General features: G+C 58.5%; 5 protein-coding genes across 13 annotated transcripts; 4 read left to right on the top strand and 1 right to left on the bottom strand.

Moving 5' to 3' along the window:
- Window positions 1-6: 6 nt before the first annotated feature.
- On the top strand, window positions 7-2,107 carry LOC146437155 (membrane-spanning 4-domains subfamily A member 15-like). Its single transcript, XM_085063700.1, has 6 exons — window positions 7-315; window positions 515-634; window positions 841-897; window positions 1,457-1,612; window positions 1,729-1,848; window positions 1,986-2,107. Exons 1-6 carry the CDS (start codon window positions 145-147, stop codon window positions 1,992-1,994), a joined length of 633 nt encoding a protein of 210 aa, XP_084919826.1. The 5' UTR covers window positions 7-144; the 3' UTR covers window positions 1,995-2,107.
- A 145-nt stretch (window positions 2,108-2,252) lies between these two features.
- CCDC86 (coiled-coil domain containing 86) lies at window positions 2,253-4,424 on the top strand. The gene is made up of 4 exons (XM_085063701.1): window positions 2,253-2,516; window positions 2,880-3,009; window positions 3,336-3,410; window positions 4,018-4,424. Exons 1-4 carry the CDS (start codon window positions 2,341-2,343, stop codon window positions 4,135-4,137), a joined length of 501 nt encoding a protein of 166 aa, XP_084919827.1. The 5' UTR covers window positions 2,253-2,340; the 3' UTR covers window positions 4,138-4,424.
- A 921-nt stretch (window positions 4,425-5,345) lies between these two features.
- LOC146437153 (acyl-coenzyme A amino acid N-acyltransferase 2-like) lies at window positions 5,346-8,201 on the top strand. Of its 3 annotated transcripts, none has more exons than XM_085063674.1 (4): window positions 5,346-5,425; window positions 6,137-6,606; window positions 7,028-7,230; window positions 7,545-8,201. In XM_085063674.1, the coding sequence occupies exons 1-4, from the start codon at window positions 5,355-5,357 to the stop codon at window positions 8,130-8,132; spliced, it is 1,332 nt and encodes a 443-aa protein (XP_084919800.1). In that variant the 5' UTR covers window positions 5,346-5,354; the 3' UTR covers window positions 8,133-8,201. The 3 variants fall into 3 exon arrangements, with proteins under 3 accessions (XP_084919800.1, XP_084919801.1, XP_084919802.1); XM_085063675.1 differs by lacking the exon at window positions 5,346-5,425 and adding an exon at window positions 5,495-5,638; XM_085063676.1 differs by lacking the exon at window positions 5,346-5,425 and adding an exon at window positions 5,576-5,709.
- Window positions 8,202-9,147: 946 nt separating this feature from the next.
- On the top strand, window positions 9,148-13,607 carry ZP1 (zona pellucida glycoprotein 1). Of its 7 annotated transcripts, none has more exons than XR_014852822.1 (12): window positions 9,148-9,520; window positions 9,703-9,824; window positions 9,896-11,312; window positions 11,420-11,563; window positions 11,652-11,836; window positions 12,038-12,135; window positions 12,308-12,435; window positions 12,505-12,694; window positions 12,771-12,916; window positions 13,170-13,254; window positions 13,335-13,453; window positions 13,538-13,607. XR_014852822.1 is itself a non-coding variant. In XM_085063661.1 (12 exons), exons 1-12 carry the CDS (start codon window positions 9,190-9,192, stop codon window positions 13,448-13,450), a joined length of 2,682 nt encoding a protein of 893 aa, XP_084919787.1. In that variant the 5' UTR covers window positions 9,149-9,189; the 3' UTR covers window positions 13,451-13,607. The 7 variants fall into 7 exon arrangements, 6 of the variants coding, with proteins under 6 accessions (XP_084919785.1, XP_084919787.1, XP_084919784.1 ...); XM_085063661.1 differs by having other exon boundaries at window positions 9,149-9,520; window positions 9,896-10,448; window positions 10,734-11,312; window positions 12,771-12,921; window positions 13,335-13,607; XM_085063657.1 differs by having other exon boundaries at window positions 9,151-9,520; window positions 12,771-12,921.
- A 130-nt stretch (window positions 13,608-13,737) lies between these two features.
- On the bottom strand, window positions 13,738-17,756 carry PRPF19 (pre-mRNA processing factor 19). The gene is made up of 16 exons (XM_085063673.1): window positions 17,616-17,756; window positions 17,304-17,453; window positions 16,967-17,043; window positions 16,755-16,896; window positions 16,595-16,668; window positions 16,420-16,482; window positions 16,293-16,334; window positions 16,133-16,207; window positions 15,950-16,025; window positions 15,688-15,797; window positions 15,394-15,549; window positions 15,246-15,315; window positions 14,875-14,960; window positions 14,495-14,665; window positions 14,288-14,393; window positions 13,738-14,196 (listed from the first exon to the last, which is right to left on the bottom strand). Exons 1-16 carry the CDS (start codon window positions 17,632-17,634, stop codon window positions 14,099-14,101), a joined length of 1,515 nt encoding a protein of 504 aa, XP_084919799.1. The 5' UTR covers window positions 17,635-17,756; the 3' UTR covers window positions 13,738-14,098.
- Between the last annotated feature and the right edge of the window lie 62 nt (window positions 17,757-17,818).

Here is a 17,818-nt window from a genome sequence, read left to right as displayed (position 1 = left end):
GAGCAAAGGGCAGCGGGAGTGTGTCCCTGCCTGGCCAGCACTTCCCGGGGATTTCACACAGCAAAAGGACTGTGGTGAGGAGGAAGAGGAGGAGGAGGAAGGCACCTAGGAATTCCTTCAGCTTCCCAGGCTCGCTCCCAGGCCATGGCGGCCACCACGGTGACCGATGCCGGCAGTGTGAGGATCATCACGGAGGTGATCCCGGCCACAGACCCCCGGGCGGCCCAGCTGGCCTTGGGCTCCCAGTCCCCTGCACCTGCCAGGACGTCATTCCAAACGCAAAGCTTCAGGAGGGCTCATCCCAAGGTGTTGGGGGTGAGACATGGCCTTCCAGAGGCGCAGCAGGGATTGGGGATCCACAGGGATTGTCCTGCTGGAGCTTCTCCCTGGCTGGGGGGAGGTACACTGGGACATGTGCCTCTCCTGGTCCCTTCCCGGCACTGTGACGTAGGATTGGGGTGGGATGCATCTCACAGCAACAGGATCAGGATCCCTCTCCCTCATCGTTCCCCAGACCATCCACATCTTCACTGGAATCATCCACATCTGCTTCGGGATCATCCTGACAGTGTCAGAGCATGGCAACCCTTCCCTACCTGTGGCCAGCGGGATCCTCTTCTGGCTTGGGATCCTGGTAAGTTGGGATAAGAATCTCAGGGAATCCTGAGATGGGTGGATTGGGGATGATATCCTGGGGTTACCAGGTCTCCACTGATCCTCCTCATATTCCAGGGTGTTTGTGCATCCCTGAACCCCAATTCCCAGTTAGAGGGACCCCGGGAAGGGTGACAGGGAATGGTGCCTTGCTGCTGACACCAATTCCCTCTGTTTTCCAAGCAGCTCCTGGTCTCAGGGTCATTGCTGGTGGAAAGTGAAAGGAGAGACAGCCCTGTGCTGGTAAGATCCAGGCTGGGAGGGACAATGTGTCCCCCCATTCCTTATGTCCCTTCCAGCAGCTGCCGGGACCCTTCCACAGCCTGGATTCATCCCACGGGATCCACAGGCCAGTCCCCCTCTTGGGAAGTGCCCAGCTCTCCCACATGGAGTATAGAATGGGGGTTGGGGTCACTGTGGCATGAGAGGAACAAAAGGTCTGGGAGACCTTTGTGGCCTTCAGAGTCACTGTGGGATGAGAGGGATACAAGATCCAGGAGACCATCATAGTCTTTGGAATCAGTGTGGGTTGAAGGGGATAAAAGATCCAGGAAACCCTCATGGCTCTCAAAATCACAGTGGGATGAGAGGGATAAAAGATCCAGGAGACCCTCATGGTTCTTAAAATCACTGTGGGATGAGAGGGATAAAAGGTCCAGGAGACCCTCATGGCCTTTGAAGTCCCTGTGGGATGAGTGGGACAAAACTGGGTGGCTTCTCCAGGGGATCTTTGATCCCAGTTGAATAATCCATGTGGGAAGCAGCCTCTCCCGGGGTCCGTGTCACCAGGTGCTTCCCGCAGATCAAGACCTGCTGCGTGGTCAACGTGGTCATTGTCCTGGGCACATTGGTGGCCACCGGAATCCACGGCACGGCCATCACCCGGCCTGTGCCCGGCTGTGAGAACCGTGGGCCCTTCCAGACCCGCCCAGAATGGTGCCTCAACATGGACGGCAAGGTACGGACACCCGGGATTGCACGGGGGAATAGAGTCTCCCGGTGGGGTGTCCAAGGATCCTCCAGGTCCTGCTCAGCTGGTGGCTCCCAGGATATTGCCGCTCTCCTCCTCCACAGATCCTGAGCAATGGGCTGGATTCCACCTTTGTGCTCCTCGATCTCCTGGAATTCTACGTGGCTGTGGCAGTTTTGGCGTTTGGATACGAGACCATCCGACAGCACAGATACACCCAGCTGGTGAGGGAGGCGGGGATCCCCGGGAATCCCTGGAATGCTGATCCACCTCTTCTTTCCTCCGAAGGGCCGCTCCAATACGGGCGTTTCTGTGTGCCTCTCAGAGATTTCCCTGGATTTCCCTGTTTTTGCTTTCCCAGGCGCTGTAGCCGTGGCCAAGCCCTCCCCGTGGTGCCGCATCCAGGGGGGGTCCCCGGTACCGGAGCCCCCTGGGATGCACTCAGCGTGTTCGGCCCCCAATAAAAGCCTCTCCCCCATCCCAGCCAGCGCGTGTCTCCAGGGTCACTCGGGGTGCGGGAGGGGTCTCGCCCCGGGGAGGTTTGGAGGGGCTCAGGGGGTGCCGCTACCGGCGGCCACGGTGGTGGGCGGTGCTGCCCGGCACAAAGATGGCTGCAGCAGCCCTGCTCACAGGGCGTTGCCCGATAAAAAGATGGCGAGCGAAGAGCGCTCGACTCTGACGTCATCTATCTACGACGCCGCGGGCCCGCGTGGATCATGGAGGGGGAGAGCGGGGGCGCTCAGGCACCGGGATCGACCCCCGAGGCTCCCACGGCTCCGGGCGCGGCTCGACGGCGGCGGAAAGGCGGCAAGAAGCGGCAGGAGACGGTGGTGGCCATCCCGCGGGGCAAGCCCAAGTCGGGACGGGTGTGGAAGGATCCCGGGAAGAAGAGGTGGGAGAGGGGCAGGAGTGGGAGCTTTTTTGGGGGTGCTCTGGGATCTGGGGGAGATTGAGGTCGCGGGGAGCTCTGGTGGCATTTCAGGGAGGGAACAGGGTTGTTTGGGGCTATGTAGGGGGGCTCTGGAGGTATCCGTGGGCTTTAGGGAAGATCCACAGGGGACAGGGATGCTTGGTGGGGGGTCCTGAGCAGAGGGGTGGGTTTGGAGGGAATGCCGAGGGGCTGAGGGTGCCGTGGGATGTTCCGAGCTCGGGGGAGTTTCATGGAATTCTGAGGAGTGCTCGGAAAGGAGCTGTAGTGGCCCCGGCTGCACCCCGGGGTTTCTGTGGAGCCAACACCTCCCGTGTGCCCTCTCAGGTTCTCCCACATGATCCAGGACAAGGCGCTCCGCACCTCCTGGGCACGGAAAATGAAGGAGAGGCAGGAGAGGAAGCTGGTCCGGGATCTGGCACGGCAGCTGGAGGAAGCGAAGCAGAGGGAGAAAGAGGTAACAGGGCTCGGGAGCTGGAGAATTCCCGCCTTTCCCATGCACAATCCCACATCTCTGCCACCATCCCGGGCATCAGAGCTGTGGCAGAGCCTAGGAAAAGGGCAGCTGGGGTGGACAATTCCCTGTTCTGGTGCCAAATCCAGGCTGTAGTGGTCACATGCTCCAAGTCACTGACTCGGAATAAACTCCCTGGGTCACTTCCAGCCTCATCCCAAGTGGAAAAGCTGCTGGAACGACAGCTTTCACACTTGGGCAGGTGTCGGGTTTGGATTTAATCCCAGAGGGAGGGATCCACTGGGAATGTTTTGGTGCTGCTCCCACAGGAAAAGAAGCGGCGGCGGGAGGAAAACCTGAAGCGGCGCCTGGAAAACGAGCGGAAAGCCGAGGTTGTCCAAGTGGTGAGTCCCATCTCCTGGCTGGGAACAGCACTGGGAACACCCCACAACCTCCAGCCCCTCACAGATCAGGCTCTAATTTGCCCCAGTTCTTCTCCGTGTCTCCATCTTTGAAGGATACTGGGAGGACAGGGAGATTCCCAGCAAAACTGGGCATGCTGGGAGAGTGTCCCCTGTGTTGTCCCGAGCTTGGGAATGCCAGAACTGAGGGATAACAGGCACACGGGGTGGTAGAGCAGGGAAAACGCAGCACTTATGGGGTTCCATGTGGGAAAATCGTGGCTTTTCCATGGGAAAAGCTCAGGGTGGGTGTGGTGAAGACCTCACCTGTGGGTGAGGATGGGGTTCGTTTTGGGATAAATCTGCTTCTAAATCCTGAATCCTTGGCGGTGGGAGGCCAGGAGCCATTGGTGCCCGTCCCATCTGGTTCCTGCGCTCTGCTCCGTCACTGGGAATGCCCGAGGACAGGTCTTGGAGCAACCTGCACTAGTGGAAGGTGCCCCTGCCCATGGCCGGGGGTGGAAGTGGATCATCCTTAAGGTCCCTTCTAACCCAAACCATTCCAGCGTCCCATGATTCCATGGAATTGCCCTCTTTTCCTGTTTCCCAGATCCGGAACCCCCTGAAGCTCAGGCGGGCCAAGAAGAAGCAGCTGCGGCGGGTGGAAAAGCGGGACACGCTGGCCCTGCTCCAGAAGACGCCCGTGAAACGCAGCATGGCCACGGAATGAGGCGGGAATCAGGATACTGCCACGCCTGAGCCGTGCAGCCGGGATTCCTGTGGATCCTGCTCCTTCCCAGGGGTCTTTCCTTGGCTCGGCTGGCAGGAATCACTGCTGGGACCCTCAGTGTTGGACAAAGAACAGGACAGAGCTAGGGGTGGTTATTCCACAGAACCAGCTGCTGGATCCCGCAATCCCTGTGGGATCGGGATGTGGCTGGTGCCAGAGGCTGGAACAGAACTTTGCTTTCCTGAATTTGCCTTTTCCTTATAAAAATGAGCAGGAACTGAGATGAATTTGCCTCCAGTGTGTCGCTGTTGGACTTTTAGCAGAGTGAAGAGGCGAGTCCCTTCAAGTGCTAGAAAGAACTACTTTTATTAAATAATTTAACAGATTTATATACACATTAGAGGGCCGTTCGGGTTGGGCCACAGTCATCCGCCCCCAGGGCTTGATTGGCCCAGGCGTTTGACCACCTGTATCCAAAAGGCCATTTCAATAACATGAAACTTTTATCTTTATTTATAAAACATAGAAGAAGAAGAGAAAATTCCTGTGGGAAAGGTTTCTGTGCTGCCACAGCAGTGGCTCCGGGGGCTGGTGGCTCCAGATGGGGCCTTCCCTAAGACATTCTTGGGATTGGAGTGTGCCATGGCTCCTCACTCCCTTTGGGGAGTCTCCCCCTTCCCAAAGAGGGAATTGCTGCTGGGAATGAGCCCTGGAGCTTGTCCCCAAAGGAAGGGGACACATCTCTGAGATGGGAGGGGGACACGGTGTCACGCACCCTCTGAGGCAGGTGACACTGGGAATTTGGCTGGGGGGACAGATGGAAAGAAGGGGTTGGGAGTAGTAAATCCATGTGGATTTCTTCATGTTCCTGGTTTTTCTTGGTCTGTGAAAATCCCTTTCTGCTTTCCTGGGAGGGGATGTGGCTGTGAGCTGGGATGGAGGGGACAAGGGGGACAAAAGGGGGCACTGGGTGGAAAATGGGGCTGCAGGAAGCAATGGGAAACACTGGGGTGGGAATAGGGGGCCCTGGAGCTTCATCCTGGGGTGAAAATTTGAGGGAGCCCCCCCCAAACCGGAATGGGGACTCCCACCCATGTCCAGGATAAGGGGGTGCCACAGGGAAAATGGGGACTGGCAGGAATTTTGGGGTGCGGCCAGTGCCAGCCAGGCACGGGGTCAAGGGCCAGGAGGGCTCTGCCCTCGCCATTCCCGAGTTAATGATTTCCAAGGAATCCTTTAGCCTCTCCTTCCTGCAGAGCCCAGAGCCCAGGCTTTGCCCGGCGGCGGGGTAAGAGAAGGGGAAGCTCGGGCCCTCGGGATCCGATTTCCTGGTGGGACGGATGTGGCAGAACCAGGTGTCTCCTCCCCGTGCTGGAGTGGGGCCAGCGTCCCTGTTCCTGGCGCGCTGCGCGGAGAGGGAGCAGGGTGCCCGTGGGACTGGGGGGCTCGGACCACCTGGATCCCCACCCTGCTCCGGCCCTGGGTTGGGGAGGAGGATAGGGTGAGGGGATGGTGGGTGCTGGGAATGTCGGGGCTGGGAGACACATGGAAAAGGAGTGTCCCGGCTGCCGGGTGAGTTTTGGAGAGGGGTTTTGGGGTCGGAGGGTGGGCAGGGGAAGGGAAGGAGGGGATGGGGGAAAGGGAAGCAGGGAAGGAGGGACGGGAACTAGGGAAAGGGAGGGGACCAGGAAGAGAGGGTGTGGGGATGAAGGAAGGAGGGAATGGGGGCTGGGGGAGGAAGGGGTAGCAGGGAAAGAGGGGAGAGGAATCAGGGAAGGAGGGAGCAAGGACCAAGAAGCGGGGACAGAGACCATGAGGGGATGAGGACATGGGGAGGAGGGATAGGGACAGGGAAGGAGGGATGCCAGCAGGACCAAATGGACCATAAATTCCATCCTGGTACTTCTCTGTGAGGATCCCTGAGGACAATCTGCTGCCCCCAGCCCCCTCCTGGGCATGGCAGTATCTGTGGGACACCCAGGATGATTCCCATTCCCAGGTGCACCATGGTGGAGGTGACAGTGACACCGCAGTCCTCACTGGCTGACCGGCCAGTGCAGATCCGGGTGCGAGGATTGTCCCCATCCCAGCTCGTCACCCTTCGGGCATGGCTGAAGGACGAGCACGGCGAATGCTTCCAATCCTGCACCTTTTTCCGTGCTGATGGAGCGGGAGAGGTGGATCCCGGGCTCCACGCTGCCCTGGGGGGCAGCTACTCCGGAGTCTGGCCCATGGGGCTTTTCTGGTTCCTGCAACCTGACACCCTTTTCCGACGGCTGGTCAAACGGGATGTGGCCGGCAGCCCGTTCCACGTCCGGCTGGAAGTGTTCGACGGGCTCTGCTTGGGCACAGATCCCAAGGAGAAGCCGCTGGGATCCTGCGAGGCCGAGCGGTGGTATGTGGGCCCTGGAGTGCAGCGGGTGCCCATCCGTGAGGGAAGGGTCCGTGGTGCCCTGTTCCTACCTCCTGGTGAGCATTGGGGAGCAAGGAATACCGGGATATCAAACCTTGGCACTTGCGGGATACTTATTCTTGGGAGCCCTGGAGTACCCAGCCGGTATTCCCTTGGGATACTGAACCTTCGGAGCCTGGGATACTGATGCTCAACCTTGGGATCCTGGCGATGCCGAGCATTGGGACCCCTGGGAAACAACCTTGGGGACTAGTGGGATGCCAAGCCTTGGGATTCCTGGGTTGTTTGGCCTTGAGACCCCTGAGTTGCCCAGCACTGGGATCCCAGGGATCCCAAGCCCCAAGACTCCTGGAATACCCAGCTTTGCACCCCCAAGATACTGAACCTTGTGACCCCTGGGATGTCCAACTGCGGAACCCCAGGATGCAGGGCAGCACTGGCGGCTCCCCAGCCCTGACATTTGCCATCTTCCCACAGGTCCAGGCCCCTTTCCGGGGGTGATCGACCTGTTTGGGGGTGCGGGGGGGCTGATCGAATTCCGGGCAGGGCTCTTGGCCAGCCGGGGCTTTGCTGTGCTTGCCCTTGCCTTCTTTGCCTATGACGATCTGCCCCGAGTCCTGGCCCAGCTCGACCTGGAATATTTTGAGGAAGCAGCAGAGCTGCTCCTCCAGCATCCCAAGGTGAGTCCTGGGGTGTGGAGAAGGGCACCTGTGAGCTGGTATGTGCTGGGAAGTGTGGGCAACCTGGTAGGTGGGATGTCCAGGTGACCAGGGATTGTCCTGGGGACCAGGAATGTCCTGGGGACATCCTCATCCTGGTGAGCGGGAGGTCCAGGTGACCAGGATAATGTCCCAGGATTGTCCCAAGCACCAGGAATGCCCCAGGGGCTGGGGATATCCCATGTAGACATCCTCATCCTGGCACCCAGGGATGTCCCAGTAAGTGTATTATCCCTGTGTATTATCCCAGCTGGCTCCATTTCCTCTCACTGCAGGTCCGAGGCCCCGGCCTGGGCGTGGTGGGCGTCTCCAAAGGTGCGGAGGTGGCCTTGGCCATGGCCACCTTCCTGCCACAGGTGGTGGCCACGGTGTGGATCAACGGCACGGCCTTCCTGCATGGAAACCCACTGGTCTACAAGGAGCTCCACATCCCTGCCATTCCCTACTACACTGAGCGTGTTCTGTTCACCGAGGTGGGAGCCATGGATAACTCGGCCATCTTCGCCGACCCCCGGGATCCCACCTACAGCACTTCGGCCATCCCGGTGGAGAAGATCCGGGGAAAGGTGCTGTTTGTGGTGGGAGAGGCCGACCGCAGTTTCAACAGCAAGCTCTTCGCTGAGCTGGCCCTGGCGCGGATGCCACCGGAGAGCGGTCGGATCCTGTCCTATCCCGGCGCTGGGCACCTGATCGAGCCCCCCGGATCTCCCCTGTGCAGCATCTCCAGCATCCGCGGCACTCCGAGGCCAGTGGCATGGGGGGGAGAGCTCCAGCCCCATGCCCGGGCCCAGGAACATTCCTGGCAGGAGATCCTGCAGTTCTTGGAGCTCCAGCTGGGACTGGCCGCCACCATGAAGCTGTGATGGCGGACAAAGGGGTTGGGGTCATCGGGATTGTCACCACGGGGAATAAAGTGTCACTGATGGCTCCTGCCTGTGCTGTGGGGGATGATGTGTGGGACAAAGATTGGACATAGGATGTATATTGGACATTTATTTTGGATATATGTCCAATATATATATCTGGTAAATATTTGGCATATGTTTAGGATATATTGGATATGTATCAGATGTATATTGGACATATATATAGGATATATATTGGATACACATGGAAAATCTATAGGATTCAGAACAGACAGTTCAGATGTATGTTGGACATATATAGGACATATAAAACATATTGACATATCAGGCATAAATAGGACATGTATATGGGGCATATGGGACATATAGGACATCAAACATATATAGGACATATATAGGACGTATATGGGGCATATATAGAACATACATTGGCCGTATATTGGCCCAGCTGTGGCTCTGGGGACACACTGGTGTCTCTGCAGCTGCCATTGCTTCTCGAGGAGGGTTGAGGGAATCACATCCAGCTCCTGGCTCCTCACACCCTCCTGCTGGGATCCTGCGAGCTGGCGTGACCCCATTCCCATGCCCAGGGCACAGGACAGGGAGTGGCTGTGACTTGCAATCCGGGAAGGGTTGGTGTGGGCACAGTTTAATCTGCAGTAAAGATAAAAGGCACAGTTTAATCTGCAGTAAAGATAAATCCCAGAAGGGAATCTTTGGAAAAGGGAGGCAGAGGGAATGCAGGCTGAGGACTTTGAATTCCCCGTGGCACTGCCAGCAGAGCACAGCCAGGGTGCGGCAAGGATTTGGGACAACTGACTGATTCCCAGTCCCTCACACCCTACCGAGGACATGCCAGTGTTTCCCCTGGTCCCGTGGACACCCTGGGAGTTGTGTGTCCAAAGGTCATCGCTGTCCCCACCAGCCCTCTCCTTTCCCGCTGGATAACTTGATCCAGCTGGGCATCCCACCCGGTGCCAGCTCCATTCCCTGCTCGCTTGGGACAGAGTCTCCAAGGGCGGGATTAACTTGGTTTGTCCCTGGTCACTGTGACATGGCCACGGGAGGTGACCACAGGGCCAGGGCACTGAGGTCACCGGTGGCACGGGAGCGAGGAGCCCTGGGCAGAGCTCATCCCACGGGGTCAGCTGATCCCCCCCCGCATCCCAGCCATCCGGATATAAATCCACACTGCAGAGCCCTGTGCTCCGTCCGTGTCACCACCATGGGACAGAGCTGCTCCTTCCTCCTGCTCCTCTTCCTCCTGTCCCTGTGGCCCAGAGCCACTGTGGCACTCCTACAGTACCGCCAGGACTGCGGAGAGTTGGGAATGCAGCTCCTGGTCATCCCATCCCACGGCCGCACCGTCCGCTTCAAGGTCCTGGGTGAGTTGGGGGGGACTCCCCTGGGGTGCTGGATTTCCCTGGGATTCCCCCAAACCAGAGCATTCCATGGTGGTGGTACCCCAATGGGATGAGCCCAGTGCTTGGATGAGCTGTTGGTGCTGCCTCGGGGGTTTCCATGCACCAGGATGTGTCACTTCCCTGTGTCCGTGGTGTCCCCCCAGACGAGTTTGGCTCCCTCTTTGATGTGGCCAACTGCTCTATCTGCCTCCACTGGCTGAGTTTCAGGGATGACGGCTCCATCATCTTCTCCTCCGGCTACAAGGGCTGCCACGTCCGGCTCAAGGTGACTCTCTGGCTCCCTCTGCGGTCCCCTGGGGTGGGATGGGGGTGACGGTCCCTTGCGTCCCCCTGCAGGAGAACCGCTACATCCTGCGGTTGCAGCTGGAGGAGCTGCTGTCCACCGGGATCTTTGTCACCTCCTACGAGGTCAACATGACCTGCCCCAAGCCGGGTGGCCCTGAGGCGCTCCTGGATGGAAACCGGGAGCAGAGCCGGGACGATGGAATCCTGATCTCCCACACTGGCCTCCTGCACCACGTCTCCGAGTCCTCCCTCACCCTCGCGGGATCGCAGCACTCATCCCTAGATCACTTGGAGCAGGTTCACACTGTGGCACGGGATAAAAGTAGCCCGGAGCTTCCTGGGATCCAGCACCATTCCAATCCAGCTCACTCTGGGCTTCTGTCCCAGCCTAATGGGGTTCGTCCTGTCACCCAAATCCAGGGAAGCTTCATCCTCCCGGCAGTGCAGCCCCCCCAGCCCGGCGGACAGAGCCAGCCAGGGATTCGTCGCCCAGTGCTTGTATCCCAAAACCATCCCAGTTTGGTGCATCCCAGCCAGGGTCAAACCCAGCCGGGGCAACTTCGACCAGGGTTTGTATCCCAAAATCAGCCTGGGATGGTGCATCCTGGGAACCAAAACCAACCAGGAATTCGCCCAGGGTCTGTATCCCAAAACCATGCTGGGAACCAAAACCAACCAGGGATTCGCCCAGGGTCTGTATCCCAAAACCATGCTGGGAACCAAAACCAACCAGGGATTCGCCCAGGGTCTGTATCCCAAAACCATGCTGGGAACCAAAACCAACCAGGGATTCACCCAGGATCTGTATCCCAAAACCATCCTGGGATGGTGCATACTGGGGGTCAGAATCAACCAGGGATTCACCCAGGGTCTGTATTCCAAAATCAGCCTGGGAGCCAAAACCAACCAGGGATTCGCCCAGTGTCTGTATCCCAAAACCATCCTGGGATGGTGCATCCTGGGGGTCAGAATCAACCAGGGATTCACTCAGCGCCTGTATCCCCAAACCATGCTGGGAGCCAAAACCAACCAGGGCAAATTCATCCAGGGTTTGTATCCCCAAACCATCCCAGGAGTCAAAACCAACCCGGGCTTCGCCCCGGGCTTGTATCCTACAACCAGCCTGTCCTGACACCCACTGGCACTCACAATCCAGCAGGATTCCTGCACCCAGGAGCTCTGCCCCCAAACCAGCCAGGAATATCTCGTCCCAGCCATTACTCCAACTCCCAAACCAGCCTCCAGGGCCACGCTGGGCTGCTGCACCCCGGCCATGCCAGCCCGGCTTTGGTGCGCCCAGGACTCCCATCCTGGCTGGGTTTGGCCAGCCCTGGGTTCCAGGCTCAGCCCCAGCCGGGCTTGGGACGCCCAGGGCTGCAGCCTCAGCCTGGATTGCTGCATCCCGGGATTCACTCCCAGCCTAGCCTGCTGCAGTCCACGGCGCTCTTCTACCCCTCGGCAGGGGCAGGTAAGGCGTGAAGATGGGATGGAGGGATGCCGGGACAAGGGGAAGTGGCCTCAGGTTGCTTTTCCAATCTAAATTCCATGCTGTGTCCCCTCTCTGCTTCCCCCCAGGCATACAGCTGACGCGGGAGCAGTGCCAGGTGCCGGTGGGGCGGATGCCATGCGTGGCTCCGCAGGGACGGGATGGATGCCTGCAGGCGGGATGCTGCTACGACGACATGGACCGTGCCACACCCTGCTATTACGGGAATACCGGTAGGACACCCTGAGGCGCATCCCGAAATCCCTCCCCGGCGCCGGGAGAGGCTGCTCAGGGTGACAGAGCCGCTCCGTGGTGTTGCAGCCACCGTGCAGTGCCTGCTGGAGGGACACTTTGTCCTGGTGGTTCCGCGAGGAATGGTGGCCCCGCCGTACAACCTGGACAGCGTGCGGCTGGCCAGCAGCCAGGCAGGATGTGAGCCTCTCCACGTGTCCGAGGCCTTCGTCATGTTCCGCTTCCCAGTCACCCACTGCGGCACCACGGTCCAGGTAGGGCAGAAAAACCCCAGAGAACCCCCAGGTGGGCATGGTGGGGTCACTTCAGGATAGAAGTGCCCCAAGGATGCTCCCAGTCAGTCCCACATTTCCCCCTCCAAAACATCAGGATAAAGAACTCATCCTCACTCCTGCCTCAAATCCTGATCCATGCATCCCTCCAGGACATTTCCCATTTCCATGTTCCCCACACAGGTGATCGAGGACAAGCTGATCTATGAGAACCAACTGATCACCACCATTGATGTCCAGGGATCCCCCCGCGGCTCCATCACCCGCGACAGTGTCTACATGTAAGGGAGAGGGGGGAAATCCAGGCAGAGAGCCCAGATTCTCCCTTGGATCAACACAATCCTCATTCCTGCCATGTCCCTGCTGGTGTTCCCACAGCTTGGGGGAGCTGATGCCAGAGGGGCAGATGGAGGATTTGAGAGTCTCCTGCTTTTCTCTCCCTCTCTTCCCCAGTCTCCATGCACGGTGCATCTACAATGCCAGTGACCTGCTTCCCTTGGGAGTGGAGGTGGCTGTGCCCCCCACAGCTGCGCCCCTGGCCATGCCAGGCCCGCTGGGGCTCCAGTTGCGGATTGCCACTGGTGAGTGCTCCCTATCCTGCTCCCTACCCCGCTCTCCATCCCACTCACCCTTTCCCAACATTCCCACAGATGAATCCTACAGCTCCTACCACCCTGTGGGTGACTTCCCCCTGGTGAGGGTGCTCCGAGACCCCATTTACGTGGAAGTCCGGCTGCTCCAGAAGACAGATCCCAATTTGGTGCTGGTGCTGCACCACTGCTGGGCCTCCCCTGGCTCCCATGCCACATCCCAGCCCCAGTGGCCCATCCTGGTGGATGGGTGAGTGGAAAAGGACGGGAAGATGGAAGTGAGGGGAGTCACCTATGCTGACACAGTGTCCTTGCCGCCTGCCCAGGTGTCCCTTCCAAGGGGACAACTACAGGACACGGCTGATTCCAGTGGGTCCGGCCTCTCTGGAGCTGCCCTTCCCAAGCCACTACCAGCGCTTTGTCATCTCCACCTTTGCCTTTGTGGAGCCCCCTGGCATGGCTGTGCTGGAGGGTGAGGTGAGGGGGATTCCCCTGAATCCCAGCGCTGGGAATTCCTCAGTGTTGGGAATCCATCATCCCGACATCTCCAAACCTACCCTAGCACTGACCCCATTTCCAGCTGCCCACAGTGTCTTCCTGTTGGGAAGCTCACATTGCTTTTGGGGGGTACCTCCAGGTTTGGGGATTCTTTTTGGGCTTCCTACAAGGCTTGGAGCCCCTTTTTGGGGATCCCCAGGTGATGCTGGCATTCCTGTGGCTCCCAGGTGTACATCTCCTGCAGCGCTTCCGTGTGTCACCTGGCCCAGCCAGAGCCCTGTCGGCCCTCCTGCCAGCTGGGAGTGCCCTCACGTAAGTCTTGGAGCCTCCCGGGATTTGGAAACACCTCTACACATCCCCCTCTTCCCAAGCCAACCTGCTGTTCCCCACAGGAGCACGGAGGTCTCCAAGGGACAGGACAGGTGACAGAGTGGCAACAATCACATCCCAGGGATGCGTCATCTTTCCCAAGGTTCTCAAGAGAGAGGAAGCTCAGCGGAAAGGCTGAGGAGTGAGTGGCGTCTGCTCCCTAAAAGTCCCTCCATCCCAAAAGCCCCTTCATCCCTCTATCTCCTGCCATTCTTCCTCCTCACAGCTTCTGCCTCTACCTGGATGCTGCTGGATGTCTCTGGGAAAGCTGGAAAAATAAACCAGTGCAGAGCATGGCTCTAGGGGTGGTTTGTCCTTGGGAGGGGAGGAAAGAGGGTCCCTTATCCCCACTCCCCAAATCCCACTGATTCCCAAATCCCACCCTGCTACCCCCCAGCCCGTCACAGGAGCCTCTTCCAGCTGGGATGACAGGGAGTAATTCTTTATTTCCATAACGAAACTGAGTAACTGCTTACAAAACCTGCACAGTCCTCCCTTCCCTCCCTCCTTCACACATCCCCGCCTCAAACATCCACTAGCACCGGGATTGGGGCTTTTTTGTCAAACTAGTTACAAGCACAAAACAATCTAGAGGCAGAAAACACATGGAATTGGGGAAAAAACCTAAAACAATAATTTCATGGAGCACAGAGAAGGTGACATGCGACTTCCCTTGTGCCAACAGCTACAACAGGGCAGCTTGATATTCCCACCTGGATAATCCCACCTGGATATTCCCACCCACCTCCCACCCCAAATCCCAAAAAATCCCAACCCACTTCCAGAGCTACAGGCTGTAGAACTTGAGGCTCCGATCCATGCCTGTGGAAGCGATGAACTTGGCGTGGTGGCCGAAAGCCACTCCCGTGGTCAGGCCACTGTGCTCTGGGGATGGAAAACAATCCATGGTCACAACTCAGAGTGGATTTGTCCCATTCCCATCATGGCCACTTCCATGATTTCCACAGTCCCTCACCTGTGAAGTGGAGGATCTCCGTCCACTGCTTGCATATGTAGATCTGAACATCAGTCCCACCAAGGGCCAGATAGGTCCCGCTCTGGTCGAAAATCAGGGATTTCACCTGCGGAGAAGTGCAACAAGGCGTTGGAAAAGCTCCAAATGGCTTTTTTGGGCTGCCAGATCTCCCAGAGGGCCTCAGGGGAGGAAAGGGACATCACACACCTCAAAGTTGTTATCCAGCTGCAACGTCTTGAAGTTCTTGAGCTTCCTCAAATCCCAGAGCTTGACTGAGGAATCGTCGGCTGCTGTGGCCAGGTAGTATCCATTCTCGGAGAAGGCAATGCTGGTGATGGGGCCAGAGTGTCCCGGGAAGTTGGCCACGTTGGTGCGTTCCTGGGGATAAGGTGGTCAGAGGGAATCACAGCACTGGAATGTGGCATCATTCCCAACCAACCTGCATGGGCACTGATGACTAGCGGCTGCTCTTGAGCTGGAGTCTTGGGATTTTTGGAGAAAACTTCCAAAAACATTCCATAAAGTCCCGCTCCTTGGACTGATCTCCAAACCACCCCCTGTTCCCGCACATTCCCATCAGCCCTTACCTTCAGATCCCAGATCTTGATTTGGGAATCCATAGTTCCCGTCCCAAAAATGAGCCCATCCGGGTGGAACTGGGCACAGGTGAGAGCTGCAAAGACCAGAAGAATCAGAGAATTGGAAAAACTTGGAGGGCTGGGAAAGCCCAAGAGGGTTGGGAAGACTTGAAACGCTGGAGAGATTAGAAGGGTTGGGAATATTTGGAGAGTTGGGAAGACTCAAGAAGGCTGATGAGGCTGGAAGGGTAGGGGAGATTGGAAGGGCTGGGAAGACTCAGGAAGGTTGGGAAGGCTACCAAGACCCCCCCAAAGGAGTTTCCATGAACACCAGGAGCCAAGGGATTCCCAGGACTGGGATAATCAGCTCCAAACCTTACCACATCCAGAGCTCTCATCCGTCACCTTGGTGAGGACACGGCCCGTCTGGATATCCGAGAAAGCCCAGTACTGGGGGAGAGAGAAAGAGCGTTGGACACGGAAGGGTGGGAATCAGAGGTGGGATCAGTGGGATGGGACAGGGCTCACCTGGTCATCTGAGGAGCTGAGCAGGTAATCACCCGTGGCGTGGAGGCTGAGCCCGGTCACAGAGCCCTCGTGGGCACGGACCACCTGGACACAGGAGGCATTGGGAACGGACCAGATGCGGATTGTGGCGTCGGGAGAAGCTGAGAACACCAAGTCCTACACCAGGACAACACCAGAAGGTCCACATGGGAAGAATTCACCTCTCTAAGAGCTCCCAACGGGAGATTTCATCAGAGGAGAGTCCTGATATCCAAATTTGAGGCATCCTGGAAGCGAGGGAAGAGCCAAACGCACCTGGGATGGGTGGAAGACGACACTAGTGACCTTCTTGGTATGGCCCTTGAGTGTGGCCAGGATCTGCTCCGAGCTCTTGTCAAACACGATGACATTTTTGTCAGCCCCACCTGGAAAAGTGAGCAGGAAGCGCTGGGATGGGAGTGGGGCCAATGGACTCCAAATCCCCCTGCCTTATGTCCCTTGTTCCACTTCAAAATCCCAAAAACAGAGAGAAAGGGGCCTGCTCCCAGGTGGGAGATCCCCAGGAAAGCTCCCTTACCAGTGAGGATCTTGTTGGTGTCAGAAGGACACAGATCCAAGGCAAGAATTCCCGGGATGCTGGCACTGTGCAGCCCCTATGTGAGGGAGGAGAACACCAAGTTAACACCACAAGCAGGAAAACACTCCCGAAGGAAACTGAGAATGTGGGAGTTTTCCAGCCTTTTTCCATCCTGGCACTCACCACATGCGAGGCCACCTGCCGGTACTTGCTGAGCTCCTCTGGCTTCACCAGCTCCTCCGGGACTGTCTTGCCCCTCTGGAAAACACAGGGATAAATATCAGCCTCTCCTGGAGCGAAGCACATCCTGGCTCCTGCAGAATCCTTGGATGAGGCCGCTCACCTTCTTACGCTCCGTGGTCAGCACCGTTGCCTTGTCTTGGAGCTGGAAAACAAGAGAAGGGTGAACACAGAGTGGGAATTCCGCGATGGGAAGACGGAAAGGGGGACACATGGAAGAACCCCCTTACCTTCTGGATGATCTCTGGGGTCATTCCCGCCAGCTCTCCCAGATCCATGGCCTCGCCAGCAACCTGTGTGGGACAGAGAGACAAGGGACATGCAGAGAGCGAATCTGAGCACAACGAGGGGGAAAAGGGTTGGAAATGAGCAGGAAAAGGGCCGAGATGGGGAGCAGGAACTCACGGCTGCATTGGGCTGCGCTGACGGCACCGCCTGGGGCACGATAAGCCCGGCCTGAGGCTTCAGCGTGGCCAGAGCTGCAAGGACACAACGAGTTTAACAGGAAACTGGCACAAAATACTTCCCAGTGCCCTTTTCCAGCAACGCCACACGTCTGTGTCACCTTCTCTGGCAGCGGTGACCTCCTTGGTGAGGCGGGCGATGACCCTGCAGGCAGCATCGTGCTGGTACAGGGCATGGGACAGCTCCTGGCGTGTGGTCTGCAGCTGCTGCCGCAGCGTGAAGCTGTGCAGCATCACAGCATCCTGGCGGGAAGCACCGGAGTCAGCCGGGGAAGGGCAGGATCCCAGCCCTGGGAGCCCCCCCGGCACTCACCCACTCGTCCTGCAGGGCTTTCAGGATGGCCGGGATGCTGGTGGCCGAGGGGGGCTTGGGGCGGATCGGGTGGGCGACTGGAAGAAGCAGGGACACATCATCCATGTCCTCAACATCCCTACGGACACCGCATTCCCATCCCTTGCCCTTCCCGTTACATCGTTCCTCCCTTATCCAGCCTTTCCCCAGTCTCCACAACTGAGTTTGGCGTCTCACCTCCACGTCAGCAAACGCCAAAACACCTCGGCTCCCCCATTCCCGACCCTAGAGCCACTTCTCCCGGGAGAGCCGCCTCCCCCGGGAGAACAGCTCCCATTCCCGTTCTCGATGCCGGCACCTTTGATGTCGATGAGCTGCTCCTCGGACAGGGGCTGGTTGTTCACGGGGTCGGTGCCGTTCTCCGCGATGTATTTCTCGATCAACCGCCGCTCGTACACGTGGTTAGACACCGGCGACACGCACGGGTGCTCCGGGACCTCATTGGAAACTGTGGAGGAACAGGGAGGAGTGGGATGGGTCGGGAACAGGGGTTTGTGAATCCCCTGCCCGGTGATCCCCCGGGGACCGCGGCTGTCCCCGCCGCTCGGCCCGGGATCCCCCATCTGGTAACAGACCGCCCCCACCGCGGCCGCTCTCTCGGGGCACTCACTGGAGCAGATCAGCGCCATGACGGAGGCCGGGCGGTCGCAGAGCTCCGGTTACGGCCCCGCTGCCCTTCCGAGGCTGTTTCCGGTTCTCCTTTCCGGTCCCGGGTCTCGGTTCCGGTTCCGGTTAGCGCGCGCGGCCCCCGCGCCGCTCTCGAGCGCTCACGCGGGCGCCGCCGGAACCGGAAGCGCTCCCGGCACCCCTCGC

This window comes from Lichenostomus cassidix, chromosome 5 (genome assembly GCF_008360975.1).
Source record: "Lichenostomus cassidix isolate B80296 chromosome 5, HeHo_3.0, whole genome shotgun sequence".
Classification (NCBI taxonomy): Eukaryota; Metazoa; Chordata; class Aves; order Passeriformes; family Meliphagidae; genus Lichenostomus; species Lichenostomus cassidix.
The sequence above is the reverse complement of the archived record's forward strand: the minus strand, read 5'-3'. Positions and strand labels throughout refer to the sequence as shown.